At 34.2% G+C, this 22,638-nt stretch overlaps 2 protein-coding genes across 2 annotated transcripts; both read right to left on the bottom strand.

Moving 5' to 3' along the window:
- Positions 1-822: 822 nt before the first annotated feature.
- On the bottom strand, positions 823-8,393 carry LOC105342515 (dolichyl-diphosphooligosaccharide--protein glycosyltransferase subunit 1). The gene is made up of 10 exons (XM_011449481.4): positions 8,044-8,393; positions 7,739-7,794; positions 7,299-7,611; positions 6,762-6,968; positions 6,237-6,429; positions 6,047-6,146; positions 5,782-5,920; positions 5,416-5,535; positions 1,217-1,462; positions 823-1,100 (listed from the first exon to the last, which is right to left on the bottom strand). The coding sequence occupies exons 1-10, from the start codon at positions 8,290-8,292 to the stop codon at positions 915-917; spliced, it is 1,809 nt and encodes a 602-aa protein (XP_011447783.3). The 5' UTR covers positions 8,293-8,393; the 3' UTR covers positions 823-914.
- A 3,432-nt stretch (positions 8,394-11,825) lies between these two features.
- Positions 11,826-19,632, bottom strand: LOC105342514 (uncharacterized). The gene is made up of 6 exons (XM_011449479.4): positions 19,086-19,632; positions 14,368-14,599; positions 14,050-14,258; positions 13,629-13,796; positions 13,264-13,366; positions 11,826-12,977 (listed from the first exon to the last, which is right to left on the bottom strand). Exons 1-6 carry the CDS (start codon positions 19,129-19,131, stop codon positions 12,191-12,193), a joined length of 1,545 nt encoding a protein of 514 aa, XP_011447781.3. The 5' UTR covers positions 19,132-19,632; the 3' UTR covers positions 11,826-12,190.
- Positions 19,633-22,638: the final 3,006 nt, after the last annotated feature.

The following is a 22,638-nucleotide window of genomic DNA, read 5'->3' as shown; positions in this document are numbered from 1 at the left end:
TTAAACAAGAAAAACAAATTTCTGCCTACAAGATTTTACTTTTAACAGAAAAAAAATACATTTTTCTAATGCTAAAATATGCTTTAGTTAATGTTTATCTGGCATCTCAAAAAGTATGATGACATGTATATTTTTTCTAACAATTGATGACATTTAAGTCTATTAAGTCGAAATCAGTTGGGTTTTTCAACTTTCCTCAGAGAATTTTACGAGTATGGAGCTACCTTAACAGTGATATACTGAATTTTACTAACTTTTCATAATCAATTAATTAGTTAAAAGAAAGATGTTAATATAAACAATAAAATGCTTTCTTTGATGATTCATGCGTATTATGAAGTAGCGATCATTGCAGAAAAAAATTTACCGGTACATAACCTGCGTTAGCGGGTTATGTATTTTTTCTGCAATGAATCACCAGAGAAAGCATTTTATTGTTTAGTAATCATGTATGGTACACAGGTACAGGGTCCACCCCTCAAACCTTTTAAAGTCAATGTTTTGTCATGCCCTTTTTGTCAACGCTAATGATCTATATTTACATTTTTCAGTGTCCTTTGCCTGTGATGACAGGCTTTATTGGATTTGATCATGCCCCGACCAAAATTATCACCCCATAATACCAAAAGAATGACTTCTGTTGTTAAAACAATATCTTTTCATACTTCCAAGAAAGAATACACTTCTACTTCTAAGCAAAATTAATCTAAATGTGTCATGTTATCTTACTCATACTTGAGTTAAACAAGGAGACCAAATTTCTTGTCTTCCTTAGATAAAACGTTTATCGCCAAATAAAAAGAAAACAAACAAACAATTGAATAAATTAATAATAGACCTTTATTGATATTCAGCTTTTCTCTGAACATATGATGACAAATAAACATAATTTATCTAAAACTCCTTGAAAGCTCCTAAGCAAGGCTGGATCTTAAAGCTTCCATTTTGCTATCCAGGTCCTCTCTCTTGGTTTTGTTTATTTTCTCGTTATCTAAATACTGCTGTTTATTAATTTTGCCGCTCACTAACTTTTCGGCCAGGGTGATGGCCAGAGCCACTAGATCCTTGTACTGTCTATCACTGACCTGCAGCTCGTTCACCTGGAGAGAATTTAAAATAACCACTTAAATAACAAAATCACGAAATGATAGAAAATGCCTTCAAATTTATATGCAATTTATCATGTACCCCACACAATTTTCGACCTGTTAATTACCTTCTCCGCCAAATCCGAGCCCTCGTTCTTTAACTTGGTTTGCAGGTCGCTGATTTGCTGGGTGAGAGATTTATAATCGGCGTCCACTTTCTTCCTGGTGGCAGCGAAGGTGTTAGCATCTTTGGTGCTCTTGTACTTGTTGATAGCGTCGTCGTAGCTCTGGTAGAGGGCGCTTCTGCGGTCATGGGCACTCTGGACCTCCTCCACGAGGCTGGCCACTCGCATCTTGCTTTCCTTGGCCTCGTCCTACAATTATAAAGGAAATACTCAGCCACCGCAAAAATCTTATACAATATATTTCTTTCATTTACATTGTTTGATGTTGACATGTTAATGTTATGAGAGCAGTTGAATGTACCAGATCTCTCACAAGCAACTGGGCAGTTCGCTATTACTTGAATCTGAAGGTTTCAGAAAATAAATGCGACACTCTACAGAGTGATTCAGTTCGCCCGTCGCATTAATATCATCATTAACAGCCTTCTGTTTCTCTTTAGTATAATTATGAATACACAAAAATGGAAAATACATATACATGTACATCTATAGAACTACATTTTGTTTATAAAATTTATGACATTTAAACTAAACATGGCAGCCAAATTCCCACATCTAATGCACTTGTACTATAGATGAATATATACAGTAAAACAGTGATATAGCGAACACGCATATAATGATTTGACGCTTACAGCAAAGGGACTTTCATTCCCCATGACTTTACTACGATTTCTATGTTGTAAACTTCATGAATATAATGAATTTCGCTTATAACGAAGCAAAATCACAAGTCCCTGACACTTCGTTATAAGTGTGTTTTACTGTAATGGACAGTTTATTTTCCTGGTAAACAACATTTAACTCATGGTAAACAAATCTAATTCTATTTTTTCTTGACCTGAAAAAGTTTCTTAAGATTTTACATATGAAAATGAGTGTAAAGTCTTTTGATGATAAATTACAATTTGAATTACCAGTATTTTAATATGATCAATATCAGTCAAATATCCATTTTATTGCAAAATTTCAACTGCACATCAATGCAAATAAAAAAATTCTATTCAAAAGTTATAATTAATAAATCCATGTCTACAATAAAATGATAACATTTGTGCAGTGTTCTGTAGAAATGCAGGAGTTTCAGAAAATAAATGCGACACTCTACAGAATAATTCAGTTCGCCCGTCGCATCAATATCATCATAAACAACCTCCTTTTCTAAAAGTTGTATAATATGTACACATGATTAACTCTTTTCCCCCTGATGCCACCATTTGACGCATTTGTCATTTCCCTATAAGGTTTTCTTAGCCTCCCCCTGAAACTTTTTTGACTGTTTAAATGAATATTAGTGGTACTGTTTCACCATAGTTATTGACAAGAATTATTGTCTGACCATGCCATATGATATACCCCTGTGATCGGAAAAGATTGAACTTTAACATTATAACTTTAGAGTACACAAATATATTAATCGAAATTAATCAGGTGAGTTTATTCAGGTAATTTTACCTTTACATTATAAAAAATCGTGATAAACATGAAAATTTATGCATGAAATTTTAGCATATGATCAACTATTGTACAAAAATATTTTTCCTTTTTTTGGATAATGTATTTCTTGTTTTATCTTGCAAATTGAGAGCAATACACAACAATCAAGATTTAATTAAAATCATTGAAATTCATCCATAAAGTAATATGTTATCAAATGATCTTATTTCATATTAAGACTGCAATCAGAATTTTTTTAAAGTTTTATATTTATGCCATTTTTAATATCAACTACATTAGATACCTGTATTGAAGGTAATTCAGGTAGAAAATACCTGTACACTATCTTATCTATTGTCTGCACAGTTATACAGCAAAATTTGTTTTAAATTGTTATTATAATTCAGGATAAACATAATAATTTTCAAATAGAGATTTCAAAACATTTGTTTAATAACCAAGGTATGTGCTAATAATCTTCGCCAAAGTTTCGTTTACCCCCCCCCCCCCCATCGTCGCATAGCATGTAAGGCATAGTGTATTAGTTTCCTTTGGGTTTTATTTCTTAAATTATTTTATGGAACAGTATAACTATAATACTGTAGAAGTTCAACAATGAATGAGTTGATTTTTTAGTTAGAATAGGCCCAGACTGATGCAATGCACATGTGCCGATGTTCGGAGGCCGCCATTGTTGTTGTCATGCACAGGTGTCGTGAATTAGCCTCAATTCACTGCTAATTAACCTTATTCCTGTCATAAACTTCAAAGGAAGTGGATTGATCATGTTTATGACCACTTGGGGATAATTTCAAACACACGGAATCATCTAGAATATCTTTAACCAATCTCTGTCATACTCGTCCAACGCCGCCATTTTTTTAAACTTCACAGGTGTGTGTATCACGTGATATCTGTCAAACCATTGCTTAACCTGACTGTGTATAATCGTCTGTGTAAGGTGGATACTATTAGGTGTTATTTGCCACTAAATTTTGAATCAGACAAGTAAAATAAACACAGAATATTGAGGCTTTATATAGACGCGTCATAAGTCGTCATTAGGGAAATGACCAACGCGTCATATCGTGGCATTAGGGGGTAAAGGGTAAAATGCTTCAGGGGGAATAGAGTTAAATAGGATGAAATAATAAAAATTCTTCCATACAAGTTTCAACCTAATGTTTGGGTTTAAAAAGAAAATTGTTTAAAGTAAGTAAATTAGGGCATTTGAGTGCAAATTTGCTCATTAAACTTTTCATTATTTTAATCCTAATCAAGTTTGTCCTATCAGATGTTCATTTCAAGAGATAAAATTTCTACCATGGCATCTATGCAAAAATGTAGATGAAACAAGTGTCATCAAATTTCTAAAAAAAAATTTTTTCTATTTGCTACATCAATGCTAATACAAGAAATATACAGACCCATGATAATCAAAATACAACAAGATGCAATTTGAAAAAGAATTAAGTCAAGTTCCAAATCAACTTTTCCACTATCACTTCATTAAAATGTTTTGCAGTGTTCTGTAGAAATGCAAGAGTTTCAGAAAATAAATGCGACACTCTACAGAATAATTCAGTTCGCCCGTCGCATCATTATCATCATAAACAACCTCCTTTTTTAAAAGTTGTATAATATGTACACATGATTAAATAGAATGAAATAATAAAAATTCTTCCATACAAGTTTCAACCTTATGTTTGGGTTTAAAAAAAAAACTGTTTAAAGTAAGTAAATTAGGGCATTTGAGTGCAAATTTGCTCATTAAACTTTTCATAATTTTAATCCTAATCAAGTTTGTCCTATCAGATGTTCATTTCAAGAGATAAAATTTCTACCATGGCATCTATGCAAAAATGTAGATGAAACAAGTGTCATCAAATTTCTAAAAAAAAAAAATTTTCTATTTGCTACATCAATGCTAATACAAGAAATATACAGACCCATGATAATCAAAATACAACAAGATGCAATTTGAAAAAGAATTAAGTCAAGTTCCAAATCAACTTTTCCACTATCACTTCATTAAAATGTTTTGCAGTGTTCTGTAGAAATGCAAGAGTTTCAGAAAATAAATGCGACACTCTACAGAATAATTCAGTTCGCCCGTCGCATCAATATCATCATAAACAACCTCCTTTTTTAAAAGTTGTATAATATGTACACATGATTAAATAGAATGAAATAATAAAAATTCTTCCATACAAGTTTCAACCTTATGTTTGGGTTTAAAAAGAAAACTGTTTAAAGAAAGTAAATTAGGGCATTTGAGTGCAAATTTGCTCATTAAACTTTTCATAATTTTAATCCTAATCAAGTTTGTCCTATCAGATGTTCATATCAAGAGATAAAATTTCTACCATGGCATCTCTGCAAAAATGTAGATGAAACAAGTGTCATCAAATTTCTAACAATTTTTTTTTTCTATTTGCCACATCAATGCTAACAATACAAGAAAAATACAAACCCATGAAAATTAAAATACAACAAGATGCAATTTGAATAAGAATTAATTCAAGTTCCAAATCAACTTTTCCACCACCACTTCATTAAAATGTTTTGCAGTGTTCTGTAGAAATGCAAGAGTTTCAGAAAATAAATGCGACACTCAACACTGTAATTCAGTTCGCCCGTCGCATCAATATCATCACTAACTATCCTGTGAGGGGACACTTCTACAGTACTGTTTGGGGTGTTACCTTGGTGATGGAGAAGTCCAGTCTGACGTACACGATGACAGCCAGGAAGAGCAGGTAGAAGGCTCCAACCACAATCAGGGGCTCCTGTAACAACAACAGCTTCTGGAAGGTGTAGTGGAGCTGCAAAGAGGTATAAAAAGAGAGCGGTTACACTATCTGACACCTAGAAATCAGTTTAATCTTTCCTCATCTTGGATGTTTTCTCACATAAATTTTAATCATAGAATTATTTCTACTATTTTCCTTTTTGAATGTTTTCTCTCATAAATACTTGTGTAATATGAATTCTAGAGTAAGAAATGTTAACAGTTGCTTTACAATAGCTCAACATATTTCTCTTGGAAGCTAACTAAACTTGTTGAGTACCTGGAAGTCCTGGATGTGCTGCTCGACTAGGTTGGATTTGTGGATGACAATGACGGGGCGTCCAGTGGTGTCAAGGTAGGTGAAGTGGAGCTGGTTCTCCCCTTGTGTAACGGGGTACGGTGTTTCAAGTCTCATGTTCCTGCAAATCACCAACACAAGTTACAACCTACTTCCTACTATTTATAGAAAAATGTTGGTCCTTAGTTTTAAATTAAGACAATATAAAAGATAATATTTCGGGAGACAATTGATCAGATAGACTTACTTTGCACCTTCAGGAAGGATGATTTTCACGGTAACCTGGTCAACCACCATATCATCAAAAATATGGTCAACAAATCTCATTTTCAGGGCATAGTTGTCTCCTATTGAAACAAAAATAAACTATATTTGTAAATATCCATCAAATTTTGCATGCAAAACAGCTCAAATCTAAATGTAAAACGAGTTCTCACCCTTGTTAAAGAGATATTGATAGCTGGGAACGTTGTAACCAATGTAGTACTGAGTTTTCCAGCCTCCAAACAAAGGAAATCGAGGTCTGAGCTCCAACTCAACAAAATCGTCCATCTCTTTAAGATTACTGGTAGAGATGTTACCAATCTCGTCTCTGTAGTATACATCACGAGCTGCAGATGGCAGGACAGTCTAAAATGAATTCAAAACATTAAAAAAAACTTGCATTTAAACACTTTGAGATCAGGGCTGCGTTTTACAAAGGAACTTACGACTTATGACCAAATTAATGAATGCTAATTAATCCCTAACAAATCATCGCTTTATTCGAATGGCTGTAAAATATATTATGGGAAATGAAATGGTTGTAAATAAATGGTTTTAGTTTTAATTTTTTTTATTAAAGACCATTCTATGAGACTGAAAACATTTACGACTTTGTCGTAAGTATTTTTGTAAACAGTCCTGGTTCTTCTGTCACAAAACAAATGTGAATTCATTATAAAACACTTCTCTGTAGCTACCTTGAAAGCTTTGATTGAGGAGAGTCCATCTTGAGCCCTTTGGTAGTCATATCTGGAAAAAGGCCCCTTCAGCAGGGCCCCTGTGTGCCTCATGCTGATGTGCTCCTCTACCGCAATGTTTCCCCAGTGAGACACCTCAATGATTCTCTCCAAGTTGGTGACTGTCAGGAAAGGAGAGTTGTTCTCATAGTGTACCCTCAATTCAGCCTGCAAACAAATTGGCATTTAAGAAAAGAAAAAAAAGAATTTGTTTATATATACTGTAAATTCCTTATATAACGCGAGTACTTAATTCCGCGATCCCGCTGGTTTGTATCAAATCGCGAGAATAAAAAATCGCGAACGTGGAACTTTTCTCTTTATTTCTTATAGTTATGAACTCTCAGATAATAATGGCGAGATTTTAAAATCCGCGAAGGGTGCTTCTTGCGATTTTTCGCAGATATAAATTCCTCACGTTTAATTAAGAATCTACAGTATGGCTTATTTGCTATGAAACTTAATGCTGTGAGGATATAGATTTTAATGTATGTTCACCTCAGAAAATGCCTCCCTTTGTTCGTAAGGTCCATAGGTGACAGTTCTGTCAGTTTGAGACACTGGTTTAGGTGACTTCGAGTAAGATTCTATTGCTGTATTTGTGGTGGTGACAGTTGTTGTTTGAGACTTGGTGGAGTATGGAGAGAAGAAGTAGACATTGCCATTGTAGAGTACTTGTTGTTTCTGGCTCTGTGTGATTTCAGCAGGGTATGGTGTCAAAGCATGGGCGTATGAAGAATCCACATCAACTGTCATGGTTTTCCCAGGCTCTAAATTTGATGGGAGCTCAATACGCCAAAAACTTAAATCTCTGCAAAAGCATACAAGAGACAAATGAAGGTGGATCAGTAATATCAAGAAAATTTTGAACAATTCCCGACTTCAAATGATATCTACCTTCTAAATTCAATGTCCTGTAATGCAATTTCAATACTTACTTTTTCGATGCTACAGTAGTTTGAGAAACTCCTAACTTCTCATCCTTGTCTTTAACCTGCAAAAAATCAAGTAGATAGCAAGTTTGAATTTCCTCATCTTATATTGAGCTTCTTTGCAATGCATGTGCTAAAGTTCAATATCATCGATATTAAAAAAGCTATTCTTTGAGCTCATACCTTAAGTTTATTTATTTTAATGTAGAAACTATATATTGCTGCAGAATGAACCGGAAGTTATATAAATGTACACGTTTCACTTATAACTGATGAACTATAAACAATGCAACGACAGCAGCTGTACTTACATTGGCAGTAATAATTGAAAGATAATTTTGAAGCGATGGTTCCAATGCATATAAAAATGACTTTATTGGTGATTTTCCTGTGTTCTCCAATGTTATCGATGTTGACATTTTGACTAGGTGGGTAGAGACATCGATCTTCCTATCCACTTTGCTGTTGACAATAGCACCATCAATCGTGTCCTGTTTCACTTTGCATTCGATGCAAAATATAACAGTTAATCCAATTAAAAGATGCAAAACACCCCTCATCTTGTCGATGTTGTGATTGCGTCGGATTTCTTGAATACACTTTCAGTTAACCGGCTTTCCAGCGATGGAAACCGGAAGTCGCTGTCAGCTTTACCTCGCTTTCACATCAGAGTCTAAAAGCAGGAAAAACAGAGGGAAACCTGAATGCCATTCATTTTTGATATAACAAAAATTAGTTATTAATTATATCTTGGATATATCTATGATATTGAATACTATTCACAAAAACTTAAATTCGGTTTGGTTGCTCGTTAAAATATCCCAATACTTACAAATTTGTATTATCGCACAATGAAAACCAGTCTGAATTACACTGTGGTTTAAGGTGATATGATAGTGTTACAATTTCATTAGTATGTTTTATTTATTTCACAAAATTGGATTTTATTTTGCCTCAATCAAAATATATTGGTAGCCCTCTCTTTTGATATATATTAAGTAGTTTATAACTTTTTACGCCAACTTTATATATGGGCCTTTTAATTTGTCCACTTCAAACTTTTGCTTAACTTGTTAAAATACCGGTATTTGAGTTACTTATTTAGGTCTGCTTGGCTGGGGGAAAAGATTAACATCATTCAAAAGAATTTTATTAAAAGTTCATTTAAAGGTATTTTAGTTGTACCCTTTTAAAATACACATTTTACTACAATGAATTACTATAGTATTTATTTACATTACCCACTATTGTCGCATCAAAGCTGAAAGTTCATCACCTTGAAAAAAAAAACCCTCACAAATTAATGCATTCATAAATAATTATACAACAATATATGTCAGCGAAATCCTTGTTTAGTTTATGCATCAATGCATATATAATTTATTATATTTACATCTACCAAGTATTATTCCCTCTATTTCTTACGAAAACTTATATTTGATTCATAGCTCTATACAGAAACAGCCAGACGGAAATCTACACGCCCCGTTTATCGAAATCTTCAGCTGAAACTAACAAAAAAACTGACAGGACTGAAATTGACACACCCTGTTTATCGATTGGGCGTAACCTATAGCGACCTAAGAAAAATCACGGACTGCACGAAATAATCATGATGGTGTCAGACTCAAAGTCTTACAGGAGACGATTTGGCTGTTTCTTTTAGCTAACGTACTCATGTACATTAACAGTAATTTGGTAGATTTTACTAACTTTTCATAATCAATTTATTGATTAGTTGAAAGAAAGATGTTGATGTAAACAATATTAGTGATCATTGCAGAAAAAAATACATAACCCGCTAACGCTGAACCTCAAAATACCATGCAATATTTATGGATGCATTCATCGGCTTCGAAAAAAAAAAAATAGACAAGAGTGTAGTTTAATCTTGAAGCTTTCTTAATATATTAGCAATATATACAGTGGTTTGGGAGGGTAACAGTTGAAATTGACACCCCGAGGAAACCATTGTAAACCTACGCGAAGCGGAGGTTGACAATGGTTTTCGAGGGGTGTCAATTTCAACTGTTATCCTCCCAAACGGGCACTATTTATTTTTTTATACTGAATGTCTTAATTTTTGAGAATTTTTTACTGCTTTTATATAGACATGACGTGAATTCTACGGCGAACCGTACGCGCATAATTTACGCGAATGTAACAATTCGTTACCCGTTGCTAAGTATGTAGCTAACGGTGAGGGTAATGGAACGGATTATTAACTGCGTCTAAACCAATCAGATTTCAGTATATAACATGAAAGTATAATAAAATTAAAAGGTAACCAAAAAGTAGATGGTAAACCACTTCACCAGCAAACAAAACCCTTTCTCAGTCCACGATTCCGCGGAAAGATTCTGCATGTATCTACGAAGAGAACAGTTAATTTCAATCAAATTGTTGTCAAGTTACCGCAAATATGCTTTGGACCACCTCTGATAAATAACTCGAACTCCGCCCCCTTCCCGCCAAAAAAATCTGCATTGACCCGTTAATTCTTGAGTTTCTATCATCGTCATAAAAGGAAAAAAGGCAGTAATAAATACTATTTTTTATATTTTTTTTCATGTTCAATGTGTAGAATAATTAAGATAGAATGCTATACTAGAATTTTATTTTAGGGATCATTACAGTACTATACTCTGCCCGAGTTTTTGCTCCCACCACTTTTCGCTTGATATTTCGATAATAAAAAATAACTTTGTGCTCAAACTGCTGTCGTTTCTGATATATTTCATTTTATCGAATAAAATATACAACATGACTACTAAAGTAGTCATGTTGTATATTTTATTCGATAAAATATATTTCATTTTGTATATTTTATTCGATAAAATATATTTCATTTTATCGAATAAAATATACAACATGACTACTTTTGTAGTCACGTTGTATATTTTATTCGATAAAATGAAATATATCAGAAGTAGTCATGTTGTATATTTTATTCGATAAAATGAAATATATCAGAAAGGACACTGCGTTCATCCACTAATATGAAAAATGTCCAAATTATATGTTTTGAAACGCCCCCTCTACCGCTTCAGGTTCCAATACACACCCCAAAATAGAAAGTCTACGGGGATTTTGCATTGCATCAGCCATTGATAAGCCCGGCTGATAACGTTTAAAAATTGCGCAAGGTGCCTCGAGTACTTCCGAATGGAGAAAAGATGTAAACATTTCCCATTATAAATCTCCGTAAGAAATTTGTTTTCGTTCCTGTAAACTTTTATGAGTAAAAAGGGATAATTTGTCAATGAAGATATCTTGGATATTTTCCATTTCATCGATTTCAACTGTACTTCTTTCACAGGTGTGTGTATTTTTATTAAAAATCATCAAAAAGTGATGGAAGCAATAACTTGGGACAGACTATAGTATCATTTCTGAAACACAATTTCGTCGTTGAAAGAAGATGGATATTTCAATTATTTTTAACATTTGTTTTTTGTTATTTTCAATGAGAAAATGGAAAATCTATTTTGCTTGCAAGTAACACACTGTAGAGTTGAACATTTGGTGTGAATAAATGCATGGTAGATGTCAAGCTACAAACGAGACAAATAAGTTTTAATTTTTTGTTAGCTAGGTAATCAAAACTCATGCCGAGTCTACATGTAAATAATGTACATGTACTATGGATAAATAACTATATCTTAACAATTTAAATCGTGTCATACAAAAGCAATGCAAAATAAACTATTTTAATGCATTCAACAATCGCTTTATAATCAGAAAATGCAATTTAAATGGAATTATTACTAATATATAAATCACTTGTATGCTAAAAACAAGGCTCGAATGTTGAAGTTTTGTTCATAACAAACCAAGAATTATAAACTTGATAATATTTATAAAAACAATGATTATATTTTGAATATGAATTCTCATCGACATTGAAAACTCTATTAATTTATAGGTAGTAGCAGTAATTGAATTATTGAATTATACAAAAAGAAAACACGTCTGCTTTAGTGGATGAGATACACGTTCTAGCCTTGACCCTAACGACCAAATGAAAATTAGAAATACTAGAAGTTGATTCATACCATTTTTTCTTGATTCAAAATAAAATCCAACAGCTGAAGAGCAAGCTATTTTTTTTTATTTGTAAAGCCTTGCATCGAGTAACATCTTTTAATAAAATACTTATATCTAATATCAACATAATTCTACTGATATTGCAAATAACAAAGTGATATACGGAGCCGATTTCAATTCATAAACACAAAACCGTGGAAGACAGCAAGAACAAGCACATTGTGACGTAAAACACTCGACGAAAAACTGACAACAATGGACAAAAAACAGTTCTATACAAATAAATATACAAATGTAAATCATCAATTAGAGCTAATAACAAATTTCCAAATAAATATTATATAATAAAGACATCTAATAATTTATTGAGCAGATTTTTAAAACCATATTAACATATCTTACAGGCTTTCCTCAGTTTACAATACTAGAATCCTCGCTTAATTCATCGATGAATTTTATTTCGTCACCTCCATTTGGTGTTTGGTTTTTGTATTGCACATGAAGAGACGTTTCGTCATTTAGGGATTCCATTTTGTCATCCGGTAAAGGATCATGGGTAGCACCGACATCGTGACGGGGGGACTCTTCGCTGCCACTGTTCCTGGAAGAGCTGGACCCCATGGAAACAAATCCCGTCTCCACACTACACCGGGAAGACGAATTTGAACACATTTCTTCGGAACCGTTTATCTGAGCAACAGGGTCATTCACGTTTTCGTCGTCATTTTCACTGTCATTCTCTCTGACGTTTTCCATATCTAAACATAGTTTAGACGAGGATTGAGATGAATTTAAATTATGTGTGCTTTCACTCGAATTTGTAATCTTTCGTAAATGCGAATTATTTCGAACATTATCTTCTTCGAAGTCTGCATCCTCCTCCTCAGAAGAATCAGAAGAGATAGCGACACCGCGACACAAAATATCATCGGAGTGCCCACGTGATGGGTTCAGATTTTCGATGCAGGCGACCACTATACATTCGTTGGCGACATTATTTTGTTCTTCAGATATGGCGTCTGTTGTCTGCCTGAAGGGTAACGTGTCGTATGATGGGGGCGGCTCGTCTTGGCGGGGTAAAACTATGTCGTCATATAATGGCGGCGCCATGGCCAAGGTCAGCCCAAGGTCGTTCGTGATTTTCCAATTGTCTCCGTCTTTTTTCGCGGCGACTGCTATGCTCATAATTCTCATGTAACTGTTCAAAAACAAAAATATTAAAAAACACTTCCAAACGATATAGAAACTTTTCCTGCATGTTCATTTTGATAAAATTGCATCTAGCACTAGTATTTAGGGAAGAAATATATATAGTAGACAAACTTTGATTGCCAAATCTCAATTTATTTAAACGTGTAATTATCTGATACGGTCCCCTACATAAAAGAAAGTCAGAAATAAAAAACTATAAATTCTTCCAGAAAACAAATCATTCTTAACATTCCCTCTATTCCTCATTAAGTATATACATGGACCACACTTACTTTCTCCTGTTGTACTTTCGTAGAAGACAGACTACCACACCAATGGTGGTCAGAAACAGCACAATGGCGATTACAGCAGTAACCACGGACATCGTTATAGCATCTGGAACCGTATACTCACAATTAGTTACTATAGTATTCATCATTTACTCACTGTTAATCGAACAGATGATTAATGTATAGTGTTATACTTTTTGTAAACGATGTGACGATTTTTTCCAAAGAGCTAAATGAACTAGATGAAGAAGGTCTTATATACTTCATACGCCGGGACTTTTTGCGATATTCAGAAATTAATTAGTCGATTAAAATGTAACATTCAAAGAAAACTACGGATTTTTATAAGAACGCAGCTGTCCACTTACACGTGTATTTCCAGTCCTCTGTGATGACGTCATTGCAGGACTTCTCGTCACTGACGTCACCCTCCCCACAATTCTCCTGGCCGTCGCACCACACGGAGTATGGAACACACACATGCTTACCGCTACACTTCCCGAACAATCGGGGACAAGAGCCGTCTTTGTTGATAGCTACAAAGTAATTATAATTTGATCTGATGATGGCCAAAAGTTTTAATTTCAAAGCCTCTTTGATTTTCATTCGATACGACTTCCCGGAATTGCAAATTTATGGAGTCATTCATGTAAGGAGCAATTGCTCATCGTTTAGATTAGAAATGTTGGACTTGAATTAACATAATCATAATCAGAATATACATACATTTATACTGATGTAGTACAGTCTTCAAACTAACAGAGTTTTATTTAAACAAACGGCACATACCTTTCAAAGAGGTTACCAGAATATCAAATCCCATGTATGTGAGCGTAGGAGAGCCGACATACGTCAGCCGGAAACGATTGCCTGTCGAAATGTAGTCCCCGACACCCATGCTAGCTCGTTTAAAGAACTTGTCATAGATTCCAAAAAGGCCGCTGGTTGGTGTGACCATCTGCGCATGTCCATTAGCGTCAACGTCGTAGATATGCAAACTAAATGGGTTAAAGAAACATATTTTAGCAAGGAAGGATATTAAAACATGTCTGACTCTGAAAATTTACAGATAAAATATTTTTTAAAATGGCAATGCCATTTACGTACTTATCCGGAGTGTCGTTTTCTATGCTGATGCTGAGAGAAATGAAGTGAATGAGGAGTCTACTTCCGGTGTCTGTGACGAGGTCAGAGGTACAGTGGAGTTGAGGCCCGGGACTGTCCGTCAGCAGCTGATTGGTTGATTTCAAGATGATGCTGTTGTTGACAAAAATGCTGTGCTTCGTATTGCAATAACTGCTCATATATTTCACCGTGGTTAACGCTTCCACTGAAAGTCCTACAAAGTAAGAATAAAAGGTAAAGAAATTAGTCTACATGGCATTGGGTAACTTTAGAATTTACGAAAACTCATGTAGGTAATGATAAAAACTTTATGAAATATCTTTCCAAAACTTTCGAAGACGATTAAGAAATAAGATGCGCAAAGTATCTTTTTCACTGTAAAATACATTGTGCACTGAACATTCAAAAGAAACAAAGTCATATGCCATATCTTTCTAGATCTCAAACTGATGACGAAAGAAAGTTTCAGTAGCTATGCAACGAGCAAAATCAAAACCTTTTTGTCCCCTCACAAAGATTTATACTTCAAATAATGTTGAAAGGCGGATCTAAAGACTATTTTTACAAACTAGACTTAATAAAATGAAGAGGAAATTACTAATATTTGATGGGAAGTCATTTTTAGAAATGGTTGGATCATCGGATATGATTATAGAATACGGCTTTTAAGACATTCAATACATCAAAGGAACTGTCGTTCATTATGAAAGTCGTCACGTTCAAATTTCTCCATTATATACAGCCATCTTTTGTCAAAAAATGGCAAATGTGTTGATTGTGTGTTGTTTACTAGAAATTCAAAGATCTAACATCGCACTGTCCTTAAATTGATGCTCATTTAAATTTATGGCCCTTGAGTTTCGATGCATGAAATTTCTCTGCGATTAGGTACCACTTAAAACGTCCAGATGAAGGAGAAGGAACAACAGAGAAATATGGTATTATTGACATTCTTTTCGTCGCATTAGCAAAAAAGTATTGTCTCAATAAATTGCAAATTACCGATAACATTTGATGGTATCCTGAACTAAGGAGTTTCCAATTGGTTGCCATAGCGACTACTATTACGGCTTTCGTTAATCGGTAGACAGGAAGTGTGTCGATCGACATTTTACCATCATACCGGAAGTACTCTGTGAAAAATAGACCAGAATTCACTTTGTTAACGATAAGGTTTCTCGGTCTCGCAAGCTCTTCATCATTTCTTCTTTTGTCTCCTGTTCTTGCGAGGGATGTTTAAAAAAGGGGGAGGGGTTTATAGATGAGAATTACTGCCATGCAGTGTCATTTGTATTACAGTTTCTCGCAAAATTCCACTTGTACAACACTTTTAATCATCCTAATTTAACTAGTTTTTCGGTATTTCCAATACTTAATTACTAAATGCAGGTGTGTTGGAGAGTTGTAAAACATAAGGCTGTCAAAATATTTTATGTTTCACGTCGAACTCGCGCGCACGTGTAAAAAATTGTCGCTTACAAAAATTCAAACAAACCCTAATTTAATTATTTGTATTCCTTTTCAGTTAGACTTTCGCAACTAAAATACTGCAATCTGAAGAAAATACAAAATATATAAATTATGGTAGTTTGAATACCGACTTTATAACTTGCTGAGCAGAGAACAGTTCATTATACAGATAGGCAACATACATTATTAATTTAATATTAATGTAAACAATTAAAAATCTATTTTTTTTAGTTTAGATTTTATAAATAAAATCACATTTTGTTTGTTTTTATTTTATTAGCACCCATCGTAGGTTCTTAGTTCGAAGGTGACGTTAAACGTAGAATTGACTTTGAACAGCCTAAATCTAATATGCAAAGTAAAAAAATTAATCGAGCTCTACAGTTAGGGTGTCGTTAGTTTATCTTGATCTTCATCTTTGATATTTTTTCTACAGTTGGTGTTTTGAAATCCCAAATAAACACTTCATTTCGTATACAAACTTCGATTAACCCGGATAGACGGCAAGTCCAAATCAAACCAAAATTTTTAATTTTCATGATCCTTGCATAAACAGACAAACATTTAAACAATTTTGAAGTCACCATGTCGCATTTCAAAGAGATGTTAATGATGTATGTCAATGTTAAGTTAGTGCCTCATTCTAATGCAGAGGGCCGTGTAAGTCAATATATTAAGGTAATTCAACACCGTACACACATACTAAGATTCCGGAATCTGATTACCAAGTTTGTATATCCCATTACGCATCTTTCTCCAGTTGGTGAGAGAAAATTTAATCTTATCAAATCTAGACGATCTCATAAGTGGTCTAATAATTAAATGGTTAAATGGCCCCCCAATGACAAGACATTACTTAAAGTATAATATATGCATTGTTCAATTTATTCAGGTTCTCCAACAAGTTTAAATCTGTTTAATATCAAATATTTTCTCTTTCTTCTCAGTTGGCTTTCGAGATTTAAATCAAGATCATGAGAGAGAGAGAGAGAGAGAGAGAGAGAGAGAGAGAGAGAGAGAGAGAGAGAGAGAGAGAGAGAGAGAGAGGGAGGGGTACTAGTAAGCATTTCTTTAGCTAGTACATATATATGCGTGTACCAAATAATTGTTTGAAGGAAGACATACACATGCTAATACGGATTAACTAATTTAACTAAAGAATTACATGAATTATTATTATATAAGCACGTAGAGTACAAATGAAGTCACGGATACTTTTATGTGAGTTTATAAGGAAGATTAAACTAATCCATTAATCTACAACGATGCTTTCTGATGGCCATAACGTTATTATCATTCAATTTGTAATGATCTCTTTTCATTTGTAACGATACCAAATAGATTCTTAATTCTAGTGGTTTTCGTAATGAGCGTCAATTGACAAGTCATTCATGAAGAATTTTACAAAACAAGATTTAAAGATATAGGAGATTAACACTAATCGGTTTAGGATTTACTCCGTTTGCGAGGTATATACATGTATACCAATTATTCCAAAATATGAGCAATAATTATGTCAATCGTTAGAGTTTGTTTTGAACATAATATGAACATGGAGTCAGTTTTTTTGCCTAAATGAACTTTAATAGACTGAATTTAAGGTCAATGCTTTTAAAGCTCGATATATTTTATTTGTAATTATATTGTCATTGTTTATTAAGGTGTCCATTGTACGCCGAATCGCGAACAGATACTGTTCATTAGTAACAATGGAGTTAAATCGGAATCAATTCGTCGATCTAGATGAACAAAGGCCAATCAAAAGGAGTGCGCCAGTTACACAGACGCATTTCATCAAGATAGAACATTTAAGCGCTAAGGTGTTGAAATGCTGGCATTTTTTTTCTTCAAAATAAATCCCTATGTTTTGCTCTACACGCACAGAAATTCGAATACGTTGTCATTTTTTTTATTTTTTCGCGACATATGTGACATAGTGATATATGAAGACTTAATCAATACCTTGAATGATATAAAAATAGTTATAAGAGAGATATTCTAAAATGCCGTGGGGAGATTTTGAAAATCTTGGAAAGAAGATTCAATTTTTGGTAAAAACTTGTAGTTATAACTCAATTAATACAGAATAAACAAGAAGTTACATAAAAAATAGTTCTGATCCCTTTTTGTACCCCGTTATGTAATTCAAAATAAATCCAGAGTAGCTGTGGTTTTTGACCATTCTTCAATTGATGTGCATCGATTATCGGTTGGTATCATATCACTCCATACACCCCAAACAAAAGGATCTCGTTGAATCATCATCATTTAAAACTCATAGGTAACAAAATCTCTTGGATTCAGTCGGTCACGGTGTGCGAGGCGAAAAAAAAAATGATCGAACACACATTTCCCATTAAAAGTCCTTTTTTATTGCAGATTCCTTATTGAACATGGCGGAGGAAGTTTGTCATGAATGATGGTTTATTAACCACCTCTCTGCCGACGTAAAGCGCGGTCAGTTATATGGAATGGCGAAACCTAACCGGGGTAGATTAGGAATTCGAAGCCTTCATTGAAGCGATTGAAACTTGCGCTGTTGGTCCTAATCTTATCAATTCCGCAAAATGACACCCGAAGAAAAGATGAAAAGTATACTTTTTGAAAGGGAACCGATAGGGCCCCACTGTTCGTGCCAAAATTCCATAGTGGCTGAGAAAGTTAGAATAGTTTTCGAGTTAAGATCTGAATGTAAAGGAAATGAAATGCAACCAAACATTAAAAAATAATCTTTGATACAAAATTCCAGTAGAGAGTAAAAGTTTAGAATTTTATAAAGAAAATCTTAATTATTTTTTCGGTTGAGGTTTTCCTTTATTGATCTATGATGTAAGAATTTCGTGAACTTTGATTTTTAAGTTCTTTATTGGAGTTAGTCAGATGAGTTCGAGAGATACTTCAAAGACTTGGTTCTTTTTGCGTATCATAGACCTGCTGTTGTCATTCTTTAAATATCTTTTGAATTTCCTACTCTTTACCACATTTAATACTCAGGGTATGGGTGCTCACCAAAAATAAAATAAACCCACCAAAATTAAAAAAAAAACAACGAAAGACAAAAATCTTACTTTTTTGATTTTATAAAAGAAAACACTTTCGTTCGACAAAATAACGAAAGATGGACGAATAACTGAATTTGATCCTAACAAAAAAAAAGAAAAGAAGGACCACTTGGTATGAATAAAATAAACTATTTAAGAAATATATATACAAGTATAAAAACCACTTACCGGCCAGTAGTATTAACAGACTGCATCGTATTGTATAGCAGACCATTCTTGGAGGACCGACTAAGAACTAATGTTTAAACACCCTGAGAGCCCTTGTCTCGGTCCAACGAGAGTTTGAAGATCGAGTACTGTTATAATCCGAGATCGATCGTCCAACAGACTTTCACGACGTCCCAATAAGTCAATCCTTTTGTCGTAAGTCACACACCGAACTCAACAAACAGCCCGTCATGAGCCTTTTGCCATTACTTCATTTCCGTTGTCTTATTGGCCGAGCGAAATGGTCACGTGCTAATTTTAAGCCATTTTTAAACGCTTAAAAGCTTTCGATTCAAAGGTGTTTAATGCAGAGTCAGAATCGATCTTGGAAGGAGGGTCCGTCGATTGATAATTATACACATTAGTATGTGTATGAATCTCCCCGTCTTAAACGGCATGTAGACATTTTGACAATAAGAGCTCAAAATTCGCAGTTGTTCAATTTAAATCAATTCAACTGCCTGTAATGGGTCGCTTCTCTCTCTCCCCTTTTTTTATTTGCTGTTGATTTGCACAACTCGCTTTGATTCTATTATTGTGTTGATGAATTATGGGAATGGATTATTCCTTCTAATTAAAATCCTCTTTCAGAAATTTAAACCTCGTAGCGGCAGAATAAAAGCCAATAAGGCGTGCGACCGCAAACCTATGTATCGGGAACAATAATATTTTTCCATTTATATGTTTGATTTAAATACCAAGTACATAAAATATCCATCATTCAAATCACACACGATCATTGAATTTCATGGCATGAAAGGGGAGAAAAACATGTCTTTTCTGGAGATCGAAATGAAAACGTTACCGCACATGATTGTAACTGACCTTTTACAGTGATAATGGAAACAGGAACCATTGTATAGTTTGCGAAATGTCTGTCCTACATCATTACCTTGGGCTCTATACATCTAGCAATGTATTCTATTTTGGCAAAGTAACTTTTTTTTTCTTACATAAAACATTCCTTTTCTCAATGCCTATATGATAATGAAAATTCTCTGTAGGCCAATTATGATTATGCATGGGTTTATGAATTTACAGGTTTTTTGTGATAACGTTGAGTACTTTTTCAAAACTATTATTAGGTGTAAAATGCATAGAATTAGATCTATGGTTTTAAGCATATTCCACTTGTAGCACATCCGTACATTTACTCATACAATTCTCACTTACACTTTCAAAATAAAAACATTCTGGTTTGGACCTACCCCCCCCTCCCCCCCCTTTATATCTGTTGTAAACAGCATTTTCAAATTATTTGACGGGTAAAATGTAAAACACAGGACTTGATGTTATGATATGGTTGCTATTTTGAATCGGAAAAAAAAAGTTTCATGTGTTCAGATCAAAAACTTTGTTACTTTTTTAATCGCTCCAATTTTCTTCATAAATGCTATAAATAAAATGACACATTATAAAAAAATGATAATGGCATGTTTTTAGTGTATATTTGTATAATTTGTACAATTTTAGGAAAAAAGATTGGTTTCAGAAGATGCAAACAAGCTTTGCAGACAGTGTGTCTGATTTCAAAATTAAAATGTAACAAACGATAGAATCATGCATGCACTCGTGAAAAATCCCCACGAATTTTATTTAACAAAGGGTTTTCAAATAACATAACAACAATGAAAATAAATATCAGCAACTCAAATAAGGTATATGTAATATATTGACAAATCGAGAAAAAGTCAACAAAGAAATCCCAATATTACATTTTAGTCTCTTTTCAAAAACCCCAAGTTGTTTTTTTTATCGAAGTCAAAGGTATTGTTCACTGAGGATAAAAATGGGCACCAGTTCCTCAAACTAACTTGCACTGTAATTCTTGGGCGTTTGCGACAGACGCGGACTAGCTCTCATGGAATGGGCGTATCCCAAAAGTCACTGGTCCGCAGACTTCGCACCAGAGTTTAAGAAATTTCAATTCCTTTTCAGGATTGAGGTAATCACTGCACATGTTCCCGAGAAATTTCTGCAGCTTTCTTGATTTCTTTTCCTCGGCCCCCGACACCTTCTTACTGCATAAATGTTTGGTTGCATTGGTTATTTTGTGACCATCCATGGACTTTGAGATGTAGTTTAACCTTCATCCGCTTCAATCGGCTGGTTCTCGTTGCTTTCCGGAAATTCTGACGAATTCGTATGAAGACCTCGAATCTCGGAAACCAGTCCACTTTTAATGAGTTCAGCATTGTCCAAGTTAAACTTTTCCTCTCGGATCTTCATAATCTCGTCTGCTTTTAGATACACGTAGTCATAGTAACTGAAAATGACTCCTTTTAAAGCGATGATCCGGTTCCGTAGGCTTTGTTGATATGGTACGTTTTCATCAGCTTCCGCTCTTCGGTACCTAACTCTCAGTTCCCCCATCCTCCGTTTCAAATGAAGAATTTGCTCCTTTGCTTTATAAAATTTCACCTCGGCATCCGTGAGTCTCAACGAAATTAACTCCCTTTCCAACTTGTTTCTTAGAGCCTCTAGATCCATGGTCGATCCCTCTTCTACATGGAGTACGATCTTCATGACTGTGTGTTGTTGTAGTAGTTGTTTTTTTTTAAAGCCAAGGTCTAGGCGACCTGGTTTTATTATGTATTACCTGTGCGCCAGGGTAACGGTTTGACACCTACAGTTATGGCCCCTGGTGACCACTGTCGGACCAAGTCCGAACAGGCTGTTGTCGTGGTGTATTTATTTCAAACAACCTAACGAGATTACATGTATATACCCAGCGGCGTGACATGTAACGGTTGCCTTATGGTCACTAATTGATTTAATTATCTATAACCAATTAATTTAATAAGGAGTATTAATTAACTGTTAACTGAATTTAACTTCAGGAGGCAATGTTTAATCCTTATCATTTATGGTATACCTGTGGTATATATATTTTTTATACATAGCTTTCACATAAATTGTGAATTTTAAAGTGTGGTTTATACATCAATATATGCTTTAAAAAATAAATCATGAACAAAAAAATAACTTGGAAAGCCATACTGAATAAAGGGGGGGGGGGGGGGGGGGCACCTGTGACGTTTTATACTACATCAATTTCTGGTGTGTCCATTTTTTTGCCCCCCCCCCCCATGCTGTGTATTTGTTTTGCCGAATCTACTATTTAAATGATAAAATATTTCTTTTATGATTCATGCGCGACTTGAAGGTATGGACAGTGCAGAAAAAATATAAAACCCGCGTTGAATATATTGTGTACATCACATCAAGAATAATAACGCTAGTACGCAAAAATCTTAGATTGGCTTTGAAATACATGTAATAAACCTAGGTAACTTAACAAACAATAGCGGCAAATCTGTAGCTCTAAATAAACCAATTTTCACAACAAATCATGTGAACTTAATGTTACAATATTTTCTAAGCCTGTAAACTTATTGGCGTGTTCGAATGACTATGTTAGGTATGTTAAATAGTTACACGCATTGTACATGTAAAAATGCCAATATCGACATAAATATAAAGAATTCGAATTAAATTCCATTCCAATAAATTA

The sequence above is a fragment of the Magallana gigas genome, chromosome 4 (assembly GCF_963853765.1).
Source record: "Magallana gigas chromosome 4, xbMagGiga1.1, whole genome shotgun sequence".
Classification (NCBI taxonomy): domain Eukaryota; kingdom Metazoa; phylum Mollusca; class Bivalvia; order Ostreida; family Ostreidae; genus Magallana; species Magallana gigas.
The sequence above is the reverse complement of the archived record's forward strand: the minus strand, read 5'-3'. Positions and strand labels throughout refer to the sequence as shown.

Bases quoted from the DNA above. Each gene is read 5' to 3' on its own strand.
- LOC105342515 (XM_011449481.4), bottom strand. From the start codon at position 8,292: ATGAGGGGTGTTTTGCATCTTTTAATTGGATTAACTGTTATATTTTGC. The intron at 7,612-7,738 runs GTAAGTATTGAA...ATGCTTTTGCAG, and splicing joins ACTACTGTAGCATCGAAAAA to AGATTTAAGTTTTTGGCGTA. The intron at 5,536-5,781 runs GTACTCAACAAG...ACCTCTTTGCAG, and splicing joins AGCACATCCAGGACTTCCAG to CTCCACTACACCTTCCAGAA.
- LOC105342514 (XM_011449479.4), bottom strand. From the start codon at position 19,131: ATGGTCTGCTATACAATACGATGCAGTCTGTTAATACTACTGGCCG. The intron at 14,600-19,085 runs GTAAGTGGTTTT...CTTACTTTGTAG, and splicing joins TCTGTTAATACTACTGGCCG to GACTTTCAGTGGAAGCGTTA. The intron at 12,978-13,263 runs GTAAGTGTGGTC...GTTTTTGAACAG, and splicing joins CGAAAGTACAACAGGAGAAA to TTACATGAGAATTATGAGCA.